This window comes from Mastomys coucha, unplaced genomic scaffold (genome assembly GCF_008632895.1).
Source record: "Mastomys coucha isolate ucsf_1 unplaced genomic scaffold, UCSF_Mcou_1 pScaffold15, whole genome shotgun sequence".
Classification (NCBI taxonomy): domain Eukaryota; kingdom Metazoa; phylum Chordata; class Mammalia; order Rodentia; family Muridae; genus Mastomys; species Mastomys coucha.
Genome location: NW_022196897.1, coordinates 98,179,291 through 98,197,944, shown reverse-complemented (window position 1 = coordinate 98,197,944; position 18,654 = coordinate 98,179,291). Strand labels below are relative to the sequence as shown.

Below are 18,654 nucleotides of genomic sequence, written 5' to 3'. Positions count from 1 at the left end.
AACTTGGGACCTATATATTATACATATATAATGTATAAAAAAAAGAACAAATCAAGGCAAATTTAGTGTTAGAAACAGAAGAAGGGCATGGAGAAAAAGTCAATAGGGTACTACACAAAAGATGTTGGGGAACTCAGAAGCCTCAATTGCTAGTCCAATAATCTTATATTTGTTTTGTTATCATTTTAGAGAAAGCTACTAAGAATTTTCAGAAGCAAAGTAATAATGCCAAAAGCCTAGGGATCTGACATATGAGTAGAATACTTACCTAGCATTCCTAAAGACTTTGGTTTGATACCAAAAACAATAAGATATTTTTTAATATATATATATATATATATATATATATATATATATATATATATATATATATATATATACTGACATTGTGGGGCACACTTATACTATCCGTACTAAACTAAGGAGATCAAGACAGGAGGAGGATCAGAGCTTTGAGGCCATTGTGGACTACATTCCAAAACCCCCACCTTTCTTGAAAAAGGTAATAAAACCACTGGGAACTAGACTAGAAAGGGGATGTTAGAGAATAGTCTCTTCTTAGCTGTGGACCTGCAATTGATAGTCTTTGTTATTCGTTGCTATGGGACAAGAAAGAAGACCTCTGAGATGTAGGATAGTGACTTCTAGATTTTGATTCTAAGGGAGAAGTCAGAAAAGCCATTAACACACATGGAGAACATAAGACAGACATGGAAACACTTTTAGTGCATTGGAACATATTGGGCAGTTGGCAAATCCAGGCATAAATTTAGGAATTGGTAGATGTTAGAAAAAAATTGAGGGCCACAAAGGTGAAGATTTAAGACACCTAGCTCATTCTGAGGAGTAAAACTGAAAGCAATAGAAGATGGTGACATCTACTTTGTGGCAGGCAGGAGGCCATGAAGATGAAGAGTCACTGAAAGAAAGGCAGAATAGCTAGACTAGAGGGTCATGTGAGACTGGAGGGATTTTGGACAATAACATTTTTGAGAGCCTGGGCTTGATTTGCCTGGAAATAAGGCAGTTGTAATGAGGAAGAGATGAAGCTAGAGCTCAAAAGTGAGGCTTCTGCAAGAGTTTGACTCATTTGAGAGAAAGCAGGAACATTTTCATGGTCTCAGAGATTCTGTTTCCTGAGGACATGAGAGTCATAGCTCTCACTCTTAAGGACAGAGTTATGTTGTAAAGATCTTATTGTCTGACTCCAAAGCACTTGCTCCTCTGTCCTTTTTCTTTCTTGGAAACAAGTGGTGTCGTATTTTGGTACTGTTTGAGTGATAGCTGTTTTGATTCCTGTCTCTTATCTAAAGAGAAAAAATTTTATTGTTTTGTTCTAGTGAAATCAAAATTGAAAATACGTTACTAGGAAATCCTATAAATTAATACTGACACATAATCTGAGATTTTTTTTCCATTAAAAAATTTCTCTTTTCTGAGTCAGAAAAAGGAACTGGACAAGGGTGTTTTCTAAAAATTGACAATCTCGATACAATTGAGCAAGACTTGAAAGGAAGAGGATAAAAATGCGAAATGAGGGCTGGCGAGATGGCTCAGCAGGTAAGAGCACTGACTGCTCTTCCGAAGGTCCTGAGTTCAGATCCCAGCAACCACATGGTGGCTCAGAACCATCCATAGTGAGATGGGACACCGTCTTCTGGTACGCCTGAAGACAGCTACAGTGAATTACACCAGAGCAAGCAGGGCCGGAGCTCAATTCCCAGCAGCCACAGGATGGCTTACGGTGATCTGTACAGCTAAAACGTACTCATACACATAAAATAAATAAATAAATCTTCAAAAAAAAAAAAAAGAACAAGCTGCCATTCTCATTTTAAAAAATGTGAAAAGAGACAAATGAACTAAAGGAATGAGGATTGGATTCTCAGAGTGAGAAAATCTGTCTTTGGATTTTAGAAATGGATCATTCTTACTTAGTTGTAGCCAGGAAAGTTCACTATAGTGTCTCATTAAGGCAGAGTAGAAATAATTAGGCCCCTGTGTCACTTCAGACTCATTATGCACATAAACCTTAAAGTTACTTGGGATGACAGTTAAAGTGAAGTAGAAAAATCCCGCATGCTGGCCTTTCACCCTAAATTCCATTATTACAGCTGTAATGGATCTTGCCTCATAAAACTTTGTAATTCAGAGGAGCCTAGCAGAATGCTTTGTCATTGGAAGGTAGTCAATAACTGTATGTTGAACTCATGCAAATAACTTTATTGAGTTTTCTAATTGTCTTTAAAAGCCAAATAAGTGACAGAAGAAGTAAGTGGGATGCTGCCAGATTGCTAAAGAAGGTTTAGAGGGTGGCAGTCATGTTCCCCCAAGTGGAAGGGATTTTGCACATGAATAGGAAAGTAATGGTCTGAATTTGGCTCTGGCGTGTGTGTGTGTGTGTGTGTGTGTGTGTGTGTGTGTGTGTGTGAAGAAGGCAAGCTTCTGTAGTGCTAGAAGCAAGAAGCAAGATGTGGAAAAATGTGCAAGCTCTGAATAAGGTGACTTCTTTATAAATGATATCCTTGGACAGCACCTGGATGTGAGAGAGAGCATTGTGAGAAAGGAGAGACAAATTATAGGAGAGAAGAGTACAGATTACTATAGGGATTGGAAAGGCTGGGAACTGGAGGGACTTGTGGTTTCTATTATATTAGTTTAAAAGTGACTCATACCATTACCCAAAATGGAATTCAGTGTAAATTTGAGTGTCAAGAACACTTGATGGTCCCAGATGTCTGTCTGTGCAAAGTCTGTGGAGATCATAGCTGCTGCATGGAGCAAACACAGGTGCAGGCAGTCACGCCAGCTGGTATCTCCAGCCAGGTCAGCACTGAGCAGATGGCTCTGGACACAGTGGAGAAGAGCGAAGCATAACTGTCTGAGGGTCTCCTACTCATCTGCATGTCAGCCACGCTGCCCAGCAGGCATGCACATGCATAGAGCTGCTAGAGACTGCCCACCTAGGCAGGCTCTTAGGTAGGGTTGCTTTTCAGCAGATGGTGATTTATTTAGTCAAATGGTGATTTGGAGTGGATTTATTTAATCCATTATTTTTCTTGGGAGCCCGTGTTGTAAGAATGTGTGGACATGTGTGTAGGACAGAAAATTTTCAGAATAATAATAGGCCTTAAGGCAGCCAGAGCAAGGTCAAACTACCGTGGTTTATACACACTGGGATGGAAAGGAATGGGAAATGCCATCTTGGAAAGTGATGTTTGAGGACCCAGATTGAAAGAGTAGATTTGTCTAGTTTTTTTTTTTTCTTTTTTTTTTTTTTTTTTTTTTTTTTTTTTTTTTTTTTAGATTATAGAAAATCTGATCTATAGCCACATTGCTATTTTTTTTTCAAGTGCTTATTTGGGAATTGTTTGTTCTCTACCAGTAAAATGTATATAGAAAGGAGACAGTTAACTACCTTTTTAGTGGAGGCTGAAATTAGCATTTTTCACAAGAGCATTAGGCACTTGGAAGACCATCTCCTATATTACAGACCGTTTAACTTCTATGACCCCTGCTTCCCACTGCAAGTAACTTCTTCGTCATTTTGACAACTATGTCCCTTCCCAGGTGGTGAGCGTCCTTCAAAAGGATCATAGCACTTCTGGCTTATTCACAGTCTAGAGGGAAAAGCCACCTGGGGGACTTTTTCTCTCTCTAGAGATTTCCCTGAGCCCATATTTAAATAGCAGTGATATTCTGGAGTGTTCTTTCCACTCAGTTAAAAGGAAGACCCGGAAGCCTGACTTCACTGTGCAGTGTCCTGAATTGATGACACGCTCAATTTGATAATCGACAGTAATATTTCAGCGATACGATATAAATGTGACACTCTTTTCTTGCCCCAAGTCTTCTCTGTGTGCATCAGCAGCTTAGGGCTGTAGCCTGTCCCCTATCTCAGGTAACAGTCACATCTCTGTAGACATCTGCTACTAGTGAGCTCTGCACGGACCTGTGGCTTGTGACTGCTCACAATGGAGCCCATCACCTGTCTCAGGTCACAATCACACCTCTGTAGACATTGGCTACTAGTGAGCATGTTCACATTCCTGGGAGAAGAAGTTTTTGTTTTTGTTTTTGTTTTTAAATTAACTTGCATATTATAGACATAGGGCGAGAAAGTTCTCTTCCATCCAATGTATTTTTCTAGCACCTGGTTGACACGAGGGCAGGATAGAAAGGTGAAGGGCCGTTGGCAAGGTGGAGGCTGTGCTCTATACTGGCTTCTGACTCCACATCTTTCTGATATTGGAAATCCAAAGTCAAGAAAAATTGGTATGAGAAAGGCCATGATTGCTGGATGGAAGAACAGGAATGGAAGATGAGAGAGGAAAATGTTCCAACCTGAGGGAGGTTTGTGCATGACATGACGTGTCTATATTATTGTCAGTGGAGGTATGCCTCCTCCCAGGACTGTTGGAAGGAAGAGTGTCATTAATTCAAGATGTTTGGAATTTTTGGAGGGATATTTAAAAGAATTCTATGTAAAAGGAAGTCCTTTTTAAGAATTCAAACGTGCGCTGAGCAGTGGTGGCACACGCCTTTAGTCCCAGCACTTGGGAGGCAGAGACAGGAGGATTTCTGAGTTCAAAGCCAGGCTGGTCTACAGAGTGAGTTCCAGGACAGCCAGGGCTATACAGAGAAACTGTCTCAAAAAAACCAAAAAAAAAAAAAACAACAACAACAAAAAAGAGAATTCAAACGTGCACGCTTCTGCTTGCTTGTATTTCAACTCCTCCATTTGGACCTCTAGACTTCTCTCAATCTTCTTTTCCTAGGATGTAAAATTCACTTTCTGCAGGTTTCAATATCTTTAATTTGTCATCTTTGGCATGTGTGCTTCATTTGTGCCCCACCCCCACCTCCACCCCGCGAACCTCTTCCACAACCTGACGTGAACTTTCTCTCCACTCATCTTGCCTCACTCTGAGGGCTTCTGTATTTTCTGTTCCCTTCAATCACATCCTACTGTGCCCTTCATTTTTGGAAAGATTGCTTTGACTTCTTTTTATATTCACTCAGATCTTGAAGTTATGTCTTCATGTAGGTTATACATGTCAGAAGAAAAACACATGGTGTAAATGTATAGAACACGTGCCCATTCCACGATCAGGTTAAGTATCTTTAATCCAACCAACATGCTTAGTACCAGAAGGGTTTTGAATTTCAATTGCATTTTTTTTTTTGCATTTTTTTAAAAACATAATATCATACCTCGGGGAATACATCCAAACTTAAACATGCACTTTACCTAATTATATGTAAACATTACCCAGAAGTGGAATGATGTACCCTTGGTGAGTGGGAGGCTGCCCCCACCCTTCACACTCTGTGTCTCTTTTCCTGGCAGGAGGATGAAGTTGTACTCCAGTGCATTGCAAACATTCACAAGGAGCAACGGAAATTCTGCCTGGCAGCCGAGGGACTTGGGAATCGCCTGTGCTTCTTGGAGCCCACCTCAGAAGCCAAGGTGAGATAAAGAGCCTGTCCCATGCCTTCGCTGGTTGGCTTCCCACGTGATCATTTAGGGCAAGCATTTCTTGGAGATGGTGACAAAAGAGAAATTTGAGATGGTGTACTCATTTTCCCACAGGGAAGATCAAATTTAGAATATGTCTCTCATCCCAGGAAGCACTGGCATCAGACCCCAGAGCTGAAAAAAAGGGGGGGGGAGGGTTCTTTGTCAGAATTCTCTAGTATACCAGAGATGCCTGGAGCTGCCAGCACTGGTTGGATAGGGAGATCTCTTGATACTCCCAGGATGCTATCTTTGACATTGTTAATTCTTAGAAATCTGGGTCCTGTTTTATACTCTCAGCTGTCATTTTACTGCTACAGGGACTCTTGGCTGTTTGAGCCTGCATTTTACAGTTAGCACAGCATAGTTCTGATTGGACTGAAATTGTTGTAACTGCCTGCTGTGTCTCAGGGCACTGAGGGCCGTTTGCTCTGGCCTTTGCCTGCATGGAGATATGTCATGTCATGTCTATTCAGCTGAGCTTTACTCCCAACACGTCCTGGCCGTGTCTGTATGTTCAGAAATCTTAAAGCACCTTGCAGTCTTGACGAGACTTGTACTAGTCAGAGTTCTCCAGAGATACAGAACAACAAGCTCAGTAGATGGAAGAGGGGTTAAAGAGATTAACTTAAACAAATCCTTCATAGCCCATGGACTTCTGAGGTCTGGTGAGTCTGAAATCCACAGGCCGTGAGTTCATCTGCACTCTAGCATCGGAGGCTCTTCTCTGGGGAGCTCAGGGGCAGTGAGTGAGGCATAGAAAATACATGAGGGACAATGACCTTTACAATTTGCAATCAACTGATTGCAGATGTTAATTCCAGCTATAAAATAACCACATCAAAATTTTGGATAGATGGCTCAGGAAGTAAAAGTTCCTACCATTAAGTCTGATGACCCAAGTTCAATCCCAAGGTGGCCTATCATGGAAAGGACAAAGCAAATTGTCCTCTGATGATATCCTTAAGCCCCTTATCTCAACACAGGGAAATAAAAAAAAAAATTAGATGACTGTACTGTGAGTGAAACAAGTTAATACACACCTGGCTATTTTATCTACCAAGGCAAATTTTTCTTACATAGCTAATTTTAATCAAAAACTGGTTTTCCCATGAACATATTGGCCATATGCACATTTGAAATTTGACCAAATACTGGAACACCAGAGGTATGAGATTAGTAGATATATCTCTCAGAGTTACCTCCTTCACTTCAGGGCTTTGCCCCTTCCACATCTAAGCTACTGATTCTAAGGACAGATATTGGCCAGCACCTATAGGACAGAATCCTGGTGAAATAAAAGAGGTAAGGATGAATTCTGTCTTTTCCAAGTTCTTAAATTTGACTTTCCTGAGTCTTTTTTTTATATCTGCTCTTGTTCTTAGCAGGAAAATATTTTCTCTATTCCCTTTAGTTATAAATAATAAGAATATCACCAGGATAGAAGTCAAGATGTTAATCATCAATTGTTAGCTTGTCATGTGATCCCAGTCGAGTCAACTTTGTTTTCAGTTTTGTTCTTCTGCCAAGTCAGATGCAGTATGGTGTGGTACCAAGAGTGCTGAGGAGTGGTGGAGCAATGAGATGGTACCAGACCCACACACTCTTTCCTCAGTGGAGCATGAGACAGTGATTCTGCAAAGAGAACATAATTGTCAAAAGTGTCTACCACTTGTTAGTCAACCCAAGACCTTGGGCCCATTATCTGATCTTGCTGAGTTTAGTTTTCTTACCAGCTTAGTGGGAATTTTGCCTTAATTTAACTTATAAGATGGTGTCAGGCTGGAATGGTTTAGGACTTGTGTAGTACCTCATATGTTACATTGTATTAACTCATCAAACAGTAACTGGAACTGAAAATAATACCAGAAACAGCATTTGTATTAGTTTCATTTCTGTTGCTGTGGAGAAATAACATGACAGAAAGGTGCTCAGAGAAGAAAGAATTTGTTTTGGTGTAGGGCTTTAAAGGGGTAGGAGTCAGTCGCCATGGGGATGCATGGCAACAGGAGCAGGAAGCCAAGATGTCTCATCTTCAACCATAAACACAAAGCAGAGAGTAAGCAACAAGTAGCAACACAAGCAGAGAGTAAGTAGAGCTAAGACAAAGTAATAGACTCTCAAAAGCTCCCAGTCATGTACTTCCCCTGGCAAGGCTATGTTATCTAAAGGTTCCTCCATTTCCTCAAGCAACATTACTAGATCAGCCCTGCACCAAGGCTTCAACATGAGCCTGTCAGGTACGTTTTGCCTCAACTCTGTGGGGTAAAATTTCATCCCTTTAGAAACATAAAGCCTGATTTTGTATGACAAGAAAAATGATTTCAGATCAGCCCCCTGAACTTATAAAATCCTGAATGTTAAAATTAAACCCTTAAATTAAAATGTATTTAATTATAAAAATTCATAATTCTCTAGTCCTGTAAATGTGATGGTATTTATAGTCAAAACCCGAGTCAAGTAAGAGAGAATAACCATATCATGTGATCTAAGAAGGCTTGTATCCTCCATATATAAAACTATAAACCACATCACTCATAAGTGCATTAAAGATAAGAAAATACCCTTTCTAATTCTCATTTGTCTAAATTATTTATTCTTATCTTGATTTAATTCTTTATTTGTGATAATGACTGAAGAGTCATTGAGACACAGCATATTGTCCACACCTCTCTTGGTCACTGTTCTTCTCATCTGGTCCCTGTCCATATGTTCTTTTGTTCAAAGCTGTACTTACAACACATACTCAGACTTTTATGTATTTGTATTTAATAGTTCAACCACTTATCAAGTGCCAAATGATCTTCATAGGTATTTTTCAAATCCTATATGTGGTTTTGTTGGTTTATGTTCCAAGAATAAATCTTCAGAATCAGAATTCACAGTATCTGGGACATGGACAATGAATGGGAATTGCTTTCCTGAGGATATCTTACTTGTTACAGCAACAATTCTGCTATTGTTGTGTATCTTATGTATGTAGTATGAGGGAAATGTTCAATGAGTTTGATACAGAGAAACGGGGTCAAGATGGAGTGGATGTTCAGAATTTTCTTGTCTCCATCATGGAGAGCATCCTGATAGATGAACCCATGTTCTGAGAACTATATTCTGTCCTGAAATCAAATAAGACATGTCTACCTCTCTGTTGACCTGCTCCATCAATTCTTCTCATTCAGTAGACCTTCTTATTCCCTGCCAGGAAGTTTCCAAGCACGTACACTGTTCTAAAGTTCTTGGAAGATAATATAGGTCATGCAGAGAGGTGAGAGGCTGTGTTCCCCAGCCTGGTACTGAGCATGAAGCACAGACATCAAACACAATTCTTACCGGCTACCCTAAAGCCAATCAGTGCCCTTGAGGATTGCTAGCCCAGGATATTTTGAGCTGGTTGACACTCAGAGGGATAAAACTGAGATGAACTCTGAGGAAAAAGAAAGACTTCAAAGAAAGAAAAAATGAGTTAGGCTGTTCAAAAGACAGTCTCAGCGTGTAAGCTCTGGAAAAATGAGAGAACTTGTACAAGCACAGGATAGAGGGTGTGTGAAAAAATGAGGAACAGAAGTGTGCGAATGTCAACACCTGTTGTAGATATGAGACTCTCCTAACATTCAGGAGGCTTCTGTGGCTGATTCTGCACGCCGTGGCCATGACGATCTCCAAATCTGCTGGCATTACACGATAGAAACATGGCTGCTCAGGTGCTCTTTCAAATAAGCACAGGCCCAGGAATTAAAGTGACTTTATTGATAAGAATGACTAGAAACCATAGCCAGAAGCCAGGAAACAAAGGAAGGAAGCATTTCTTCTGTCTTTTCTTTTCTTTTTTCTTTTAATAGGACAATCTTTTTTTATTAGATATTTTCTTTATTTACATTTCAAATGTTATCCCCTTTCCTGGTTTCCCCTCTGAAAAACTCCCTATTCCCTCCTCTCTCCCCTGCTCACCAACCCACCCTCTCCTGCTTCCTGGCCCTGGCATTCCCCTATACTGTGTCATAGAGCCTTAACAGGACCAAGGGCCTCTCCTCCCATTGATGACCGACTAGGCCATCCTCTGCTACATATGCAGCTGGAGCCATGAGTCCCACTATGTATACTCTTTGGTTGGTGGTTTAGTCCCTGGGAGCTCTGGAGGTACTAGTTAGTTCATATTTGTTGTTTCTCCTATGGTGCTGCAAACCCTTCACTCCTTGGGTCCTTTATCAAGCTCCTTCATTGGGGACCCTGTGCTCAGTCCAGTGGATGGCTGTGAGCATCCACTTCTGTATTTGTTAGGCACTGGCAGAGCCCCTCAGAAGACAGCTATATCAGGGTTCTGTCAGCAAGCACTTGTTGGCATCCACAATAGTGTCTGGGTTTGGTAACTGTATATGGGATGAATCTCCAGATGGGGCAGTCTCTGGATGGTCCTTCTTTCAGTCTCTGCTCCACACTTTGTAACTCCTTCCATGGGTATTTTGTTCCCCCTTCTAGGAAGGATTGAAGTACCCACACTTTGGTCTTCCTTCTTCTTGAGTTTCATGTGGATTTGAGTTTTTTGTGGATTGTATCTTGGATATACCAAGCTTCTTGGCTTATACATTTATCAGTGACTGCATACCATGTGTGTTCTTTTGTGATTGGGTTACCTCACTCAGGATGATATTCTCCAGATCTATCCATTTGCCTAAGAATTTCATAAATTCATTGTTTTTGTTTTCTTCTTTATTTTCTTAATAACAGCAATGACTTTATTTTTTATAATTTTAAAGTAGAATGCATATTCTTTGGCACTAGGAATTTAATAATTTTTCTTCTAGTTTTTCATTTCATACTGTATCTATTTGGTTTGATAGAGTCTCTTATAGAATAATCTTTGATTCTCTTTAACATTCAATCTCCTAAGACTCTTTGGCTGTCTTTTCCCAGAAGGACATAAGAAGAGAATCATGTCCTCTGGGGAGTTTCAGTCACCACTTTTTTGTAGATACCCTGGCAGCGGTGCCATGCAAGGGATAGGATATGAACATCCCACCTCAGCTGAGTGTTCAGGATGTAAGAAAGGAGGCTGATAGCAGATAGGCATGAGAACAACAGTGGCTAAAGCTTCATGCATCATAGGAACCATTAACAACTCCTCATGTTCAATGGGCAATCCTAGCAAGAAAGTCCCTACACTGAAGCAATTACAGTGATAGAGCCTCCTAGAAGATCTTGATCATCTTCCCAGTCTTGATGCAGTCTGTCAATTAGGAATCTTTTCTATCAAAGCATTTTCCCTGGCAACATAATCAACACACCAGTTTTATCAGATGACCACAGGAACATAACTGGAGAGTTACCTAAGGGTCAAATGGTTATGAGTGAGAAGAGACTTTACAGCATTCCCACAGTGATTTATGGATGACATTTAAACAAATACTATGCTCTATTCAGATTTGCCCAGAATCTTAATTCCTTTATTCTAATACCTTTCTAGGCTCTCAGATCCTACATGCCTTGATAAAATATCACTGAAGAGGGAAAAAAATGTGGGAACTTTTCAATTGATTTTTATTGATTAGAAAATGGAAATAAGTGATACTGGAGCAATTTAACTCTGATCTCCCAAAATTCAATTGCCTGTCTTTTGAAAGCTTGAGTTTTAAATGTATAAAAAAGAAGTTCCACTTGTTTGGGGGGTGGCTACCAATTTTACCAATTACAATTATTATAAACAAAATTATAATTAAAATCTAATTTTAAAATGGTAGACTTTGATGAATCTTATTGGCATTGTTTTTACTTCTTGTTTAGGAAGACTAGACTAGAAGGGACTAGAATGGAATGGAATGAAACAAGAAAGTGCAGTCATTTCTGAAAGTTGGGTAGGCACTCAGGACCCAGAGTCAGAAACTAATCAATTAGGCAAAGATCTGTATGGAGATGATGCAAACCAAGATACAATTCTTAGCCAATAATAATATAGTTTTCTACTATTTTCATAGCAATTAGCTTTGAAAGAGATTTTCTATTTACTCCAATGAAATAAAGTATGAAAGTCTGCAGAGATACAGCTGGAAGCTATATAGTATCTCTGAATTACTAATGTTTTTGCTATATTCTCAGTGGCCCTCAGAGCTTATGAAATGCTAGATGAGTATGATTTTTTTCATAAAACTCCTTTGCCATGTAATCTTAAGGGCCTCATAAGTTGAGGTTTTGATTTTCTGTACCATTAATCAGGTGGTCTGTAGTATATCCCGCTTATTGAAATGATGTTAACTATGTAATCTCTACAACTCTACAAAGCAAACATCGTCTCAACAAAGAAAAAGGAAAATATAAATTTACATGGAGTTAAGCAGCTTCTTATAAATTACTTATCCTAAATGTAAATCAATCTTGAGCTTCTATGGTATTAAAAAAAGGAGGCATATTAAGATCCAAGTTGCCACCTAAGGACAAAGAAGAATCTGTGTTCTTGTCTTTGTAGATAGATGTCAAGAATACCTAGACATACCTCCATTCAACCTTTCTATATCTGGCCTATGGACTTCTGGCATTCCAAAGTTAGGAACATGTATACTCCCTCAATAAAGGGGACCTGCTAAAACACAAAGGCTGTGAGCATGCATTTGAAACAGTGTTAAAAATGTTTATATGTAACTTTTTCAGTGCAAAGGCAATAATGGTGTATTTTTTTCAAAGTAAACAAAATAAGGAGAATTGTTAGATGTATCTGTACTGTGACAGACATGGTGATATAGATATGTGTATATAGGTGAGATTGAACACCAAACATCTACCATGTTGAGTTTTCTAGTCTTCCTATCCTATCTTATGCTTTCTATTAGTCTATAAGCACAGAGATTAAGGATTTTATAAAGTACCATGATGCCATGGTTAATGAACATAATACTAGAGCCGGATGATTTGGGCTAGAAATTCTAGCTCACTGTTTTTTAAATGTTTGACTGGAGGCAAATGACTACTTCTTTCTGCCTCTGCTTCTTATATTTTAAAACTGTGCCTCATAGCGAAATGAGGAGCCTTTACATTCTGCTGGTACAAACACAAATCATTATAGAAATCAGTGTAGAGGTTCCTACAGTGACTATAAAGAGAACTGTCATATGACTCAACTATACCATCCCGAGGATGCACGGGACTCTTAAGTGTAACCATAGAGATACTTAGACTTCCACATTTATTGCTGCACTCTGTGATCACAAAGAAATGGAACTAGTTCAGATGCCTATCAGCAGATGGGTGAATAAATGTGAACGAAAGAAAATGTGGTACAATAGAATTTTATTCCTCCATGAGGAAAATGGAATTTGTGACATTTATAGGGAAACATCATGTTAAATATCTTAGCCAAATAACATGTTTTCTTTCATATGTAGACTCTACATATAAGTATAGGTATTCATTAATACACATATATATTAAAATATAAAAGAAAGCATGAGAATGCATAAAGATAAAGATCTTTAAGGGGGAGTGTGTAATAGAATACATCTGACATGAAAGCAGAAGAAGGTATTGTTTTGTGAGAAGGAACAGGAACAGCAAAAAGTAATGTCAGAAGACAGTGGGAGATGGGGTGAATCAGAACAAAATGTAATGACGTATGTGTATCAAAATTGACATAATAGAGCCATTACTTTGCATGTTAACCTAAAAAAGTAAAAAGGATGTACCCATTCAACTGATAGGACTTTTAAGGAGGCATGTGAGTTTGTAACTAGGAAGAGATGTGCACCAGTACATTGTACACCCTAAGTGCTATAAGCCTTTACTACCTATATCATATAGGACCAGACAGACATCAGAAGCTTAGGAAATGCTGACTCTATAATGAATTAAATTAATTAAAACCACATTACAAAAGCATTAATTTAAGGACTGGGACATTTGCATTGGGAAATTTCAAGGAGAAAAGTAAGGGTAGCCAGAGGAAGAAAGTCAGATATAAAAGTGTCGTAGGTACTTTTCTCTTGCTGTGAGGAAAACCATAGCCAAGGCAACTTATAAAAGAAAGCATTTGATTGGAAACTTGCTTACAGTTTCAGAGGCCGAGGCTATAACCATTATGGTGGTGAGCAAAAAAGCAAGCAGGCAGGCATGGTACTAGGGCAGTAGCTAAGACCTTACATCTGATCCATAAGTAGGACGCAGAGAGGGGATGGGGAGAGACTGGCCCTGGTGTGAGCTTTTAAAACCTCAAATCCCACTCCCAGTGATACCCTTCTTCCAACAAGGCCACCCAATCTGATTCTTCCTAGAGCAATTCTACCAACTAGAGACTATTCAAACGTATGAACCTTTGGAGGCCATCTTCCTTCGAACCACCACAAAAGGGTTAGACAAGGAGTCGATAGTTTTAAGCAAAATGAATTGATACTGTTTTAATTGAAACTGTTTTCTAATTCCAGTGTAGTCAGAAAACTTATTCTGTAGATGTTTAGTCTTTGATTTTTATTTGGACTCGTTTTCTAGCCCTGTGTATGGTCTGTTTTGGTAATGCCCTGTGTTTCTATAGCATAGATACATGACTGTATTCTGAAGCCATTGGACAGAATGTTTTATGAATACCAAGGTGGTTCACCCTAGTGCCCAAATAATGGCATATTAATACTGAATTTGATCTTTGATCTTCTTGTTCTGCAAATTACTGCAAAGCGCTGTGGAAACCTTAGTTAGTGATTTCTCCCTCCGGTTCTGTCTGCCTCATTTCACAGCCTTTGAAGTTCTATTATTAGGTACAAATACACTTAGCAATTTTGCGGTTTATTGATAAATTAATCACTTTCTGACCAAATAATTCTATTTATCCTTGGTTTTGCAGTACTTTGATTTATATCAATATAGTTAGAAGCATTTTTACTCTTCCCGTTAGCATTGTTCATTTTCCATTACTTTGTTTCCAACGTGCTTTCGTCTTTATGTGACTGTATTTAAAATGTTTACTTTATATTAAAAAAATCCTGCTCTCCATTTTAAGACCTTTATTGTTTAATAGAAGGTTAAGTCTATTTACATTTATCATAATAAGTAGAGCTCCAGCTCTTCCTGTATCTGAGTGTTAGGATTATAGGTGTGCGATACCGTGCACTTACACATGTACTTAGACAACTTTATGTGTAAGTTTTGAGTAGTTTCTTTAAGAACAAGATAAAAATCCTTAATGAGTCATAGTCTCTCTTCTTTCAATACTGCACCACCTTAAAACGTCCTTTGTGCTCTTGCTAGGTATGTTATTTCCACATGTTATGAGATGTCATACCCTACATTCTTGGTATAGTCAGTTGTCTTTTAAAGAAAGAATAAAAGAGGAAAGGAGCCTTTATATCAGCATAATTACACTTTTGGTGCTTTTCATATTTTTCTCTAGGTTCAGATTTCTATTTGGCAACATTTCCCTTGCGTTTGAAGGAATCCTTCTGTATTTCTTCTGTTGCAGCTGTGCTGGAAACAAAGCCTCCCACACCGTGTTCCGTTGAGAGCTCTCCATTTTGTCCTTACTGTTAAGGGCTGTTTTCTTAGGATACAAAGCCTCAGCTTCACTTTATTTTCTTTCATCACATTAGAGATGATTGTTCACGGTCAGCTGTCCTCTGCTGTTCCTGATGAGAAGTTGGCTCTCATTTTTTTTAACTTTTATTGCATTATGATGAGAAAAGTTACATGATTTCAATTTATCTGAATTTGTTAACATTTAAAAACATTTTTTAACTAAATAGAATTAAATCACATTCTTGTTTCCTTTTTGTACCCCAACTCCTCCCAGAGACCCCCTCTTCAATACCTACAATATCTTTGTCATATTCCTTAAAATTTATAAAATATTATAACAATAAAAATGAGTATTACAAAAGTTGTTTAATATAAAACAACAATCAATTTAATGTTATGTAGATGCTTGTCTACAGCAATACTGAAAATACAAACATTTTTCTCAATATAAATTTTAAATAACTCCAAACATATTAACTGTATATTTCAAAATAATACATCACTACTACTATTTTCTTAAATGAACATAAATATATAAAGTCTTTTTGTTTGTTTGTTTGTTTTGTATTTAGTAGAGTTTAAAATCTTGGCTCTTACTGTGGTACAAGCCCAAAATAAGAACACAAATGCCAGCCCAGGCTACTATACCCAGCAAAACTCTCAATTATCATAGATGGAGAAACAAGATATTCCATGACAAAACAAAATTTATACAATATTTTTCCAAAAATCCAGCCCTACAAAGGATAATAGATGGAAAACATCAACATAAGGAGCAAAACTACACCCTAGAAGAAGCAAGAAAGTAATCTTTCAACAAATCCACACAAATCTAATTCCACATCTTACAACAAAACAACAGGAAGTGACAATTACCTTTTCTTAATATGAAAATTGATATTACCAACATATCCTTTGATTGAAATACAAAAATATGAGGAATTAGAAATTTGTTGATTGTCATCCAATGGTCTCTCTAATTTGGTAATTGGAGAAATAGGTCAAATATCGTACAATCTATATACACTTTCAGCTCATTTGTGACAGTATCTTGCTGTGTACAACATAAGGGTCTTGAAATCTTGCTTCTCCTATCTCAAGCTCTCATTTTTAATACCATTCTTCCATGTCTAATGAGTCCTGTTTTATAGAAGGTTTCACTATCTATCTTTGATTTTTAGCAGTTTGAAAGATGTGCGTGAGGATGGTTTTCATTAGATTTATCTGCTTGAGTTTTTCTGATTGTCATGGCTCTCTAAGTTATTTTATTTTGTCAACTTTGGAATGGGGACAAGGGAACATTATGACTTTGAGCATTTCAGCTTATTCTCTTTCTGAAATCAGTGGTTCACAAGTTAGATTGTTTTAGATTGCTCTACAATTATTGCCTACCTGTTAATTCTTGACCTATTTTAAATTATCTTTTAGTTTTATTTCCTATTTATTTATTTATTTAACTATTTATTTATATGTATTTATTTATTTATGTATATATGTAATTATTTAACTTTTCTTTTAGTTTACTTCCCCTATTGACTTATTTTATATTTTATTTTATGTTTCTTGATTGTCTTCTTATTGTAAATATTAAATCCCTTTAAGAAATTTTTATTTTAGATAATTAGAGTTTTAAATCGAAGTTTTTGAGATTTATTTGATGTGTGTGGGTGGTTTTCCTACATGTGTGTTGGTGCATCACATGTGTGACATGCTGGTGGAGGACAGAAGGCATCAGATCCCTGGAACTGCAGTTACAGATGGTTGTAAGTCACTATATGGGCACTGGGAATGAACTCCTTGTCATCTGGAAGACGTATCAAAGCTCTTAACTGCTGCTCCCTGATCCCTTGTTCTTAAGTGTTACATTAGAGTTCTGCATGTTCTCCCGAGGTTCGCTCTTCACTGGCCATTCCATTTTATCCCTGCAAATTTATGCTTATAACAATTATTTAAAGCCCTTGAGTATTAGTTTTTAATAACTGTTTCTGGCAGTTGCCTGATTGCTCTTATCTCTCATTATGTTTCTCTTTCTTAAAAGCTGGGGTTTCACTGTATAGCATAGGCTGGCCTCACCATCCACTGTGTAACACAGGCTAGCCTCATTCTCTACTAATTCAGCCTCAGGCTTCCTGGTGCGTTCGCTTTCTTTTAATTTTTTTTAATTGATGTATTCTGGACATTGTACTTTTGTAATTATTATGCTTCCTTTTATCTTCCCCTGGAATACTGTATCTTGTTTTAGAAAGCAGCTAAATTATGGATGGGTCTCCTACTTGTTCTTATACTGCCCTGGTCTATTTTAGTTTTTCTTTCTGCTTCAGTGTATACTTCTTATGTGTGGAATTTAATTTTTCTGGGCTTCAATAAAAAGTCTGTGTTTTCTAAACCCCTCTAAAGAACAAAACCAGAGCACCAAGTTTCAACAGCCTAGAGCTGGGTAGCTACTTGAGCCTCTGCTCATGGTTGGCATTCCAACAGTCGTTTTTCTTTGCATACCTTACAGTTTGATCCTGTACCACTATCCAAACCCTTGATGGTAACCTGTGATGCTTCTCTTTTCTGAAATTTCTCTACTCACTCTTCAGACATTCTGACAACACCACACCCAAGCCTTTGATCACATGGTGCCACTTACATATACAGCCTGTGAACAGATCCGTACCTTCATGAGGAATCATAAGTCCGTATGAATACTACCTGGGTGCCTTTCCATCTTTAAAATGCTGTAGATTGCCCCCACCACCTTAGAAGAGTTTATTTTGAATATTCATCCAAAGCACATTGCTCTTACTGGCATCATATTCGTCCACCATTAGCTGAGACCCAGGAAAGGCAAGTATGAAAATCCTGTTATAAAGAGGGAATTTCCACAAGTATGCTTCTAAATATGGAGGTAAGAGACTCTACAAGGAGGACTAAGGTGTCAAGCGAGAGAGTGAGCACTGGTAGGTGGCACTATTAGTACTGGGATTACATTGAGCACACCTTCAATATATACAAGAGGAAACAGGAGCGGAGCGAACAAAGAAGGAGCAAGAGTGGAAGGTGACTGTGTTAGGATTTATTGGGGTGGAAGGCAAACGTGTGGAGATGAGCTGAACAGAAAGACACTAAGCAGGATTCAGGTTTCCCCATGGGACAGTCAATGATTGTGAAGGGATCAAGAGGATAAAATCAAGTATGAATCTACACCAATAGGGTCCAGCTTCTTTTAGGTGTCATGCATGCCATGTAGTGAAGTTTGAAATACTAGAAGGAAGTGAGGCAGGAAAAAGGAAGTATTGATAGAGCTCTCATGGGGTCTGTAGGAGACCAAGAGAAACTTGTGGCAGGTGTATGCGGTTGGACAGAGAACCCTCCCTCATAGGCTCTTGTATTTGAATATTTGATTCTCAGTCAGTGGTGCTATTTATGGAATTTATGGAACCTTTAAGGACTGGAATAAGAATGTCTCTGGAAGCAGATTTTAAAGGTTTCTCTTTTCTCTTCTCTTCTCTTCTCTTCTCTTCTCTTCTCTTCTCTTCTCTTCTTTTCTCTTCTCTTCTCTCCTCTCCTCTCCTCTCCTCTCCTCTCCTCTCCTCTCTTCTCCTCTCTTCTCCTCTCCCTTTCCCTCCCCTCCTCTCCCTTTCTCTCCCTTCCCCTCCTCTCCCTAC

At 38.4% G+C, this 18,654-nt stretch overlaps 1 protein-coding gene across 8 annotated transcripts in view; it reads left to right on the top strand.

Moving 5' to 3' along the window:
* Ryr3 (ryanodine receptor 3) overlaps positions 1–18,654 on the top strand; it is a 538,051-nt gene that overhangs the window by 157,576 nt on the left and 361,821 nt on the right. For all 8 annotated transcript variants that reach the window (XM_031371354.1, XM_031371356.1, XM_031371353.1 and 5 more), the window contains exon 2: positions 5,351–5,470. In XM_031371354.1, coding sequence (XP_031227214.1) covers positions 5,351–5,470 — 120 coding nt within the window. The remainder of the gene's footprint in view (positions 1–5,350; positions 5,471–18,654) is intronic.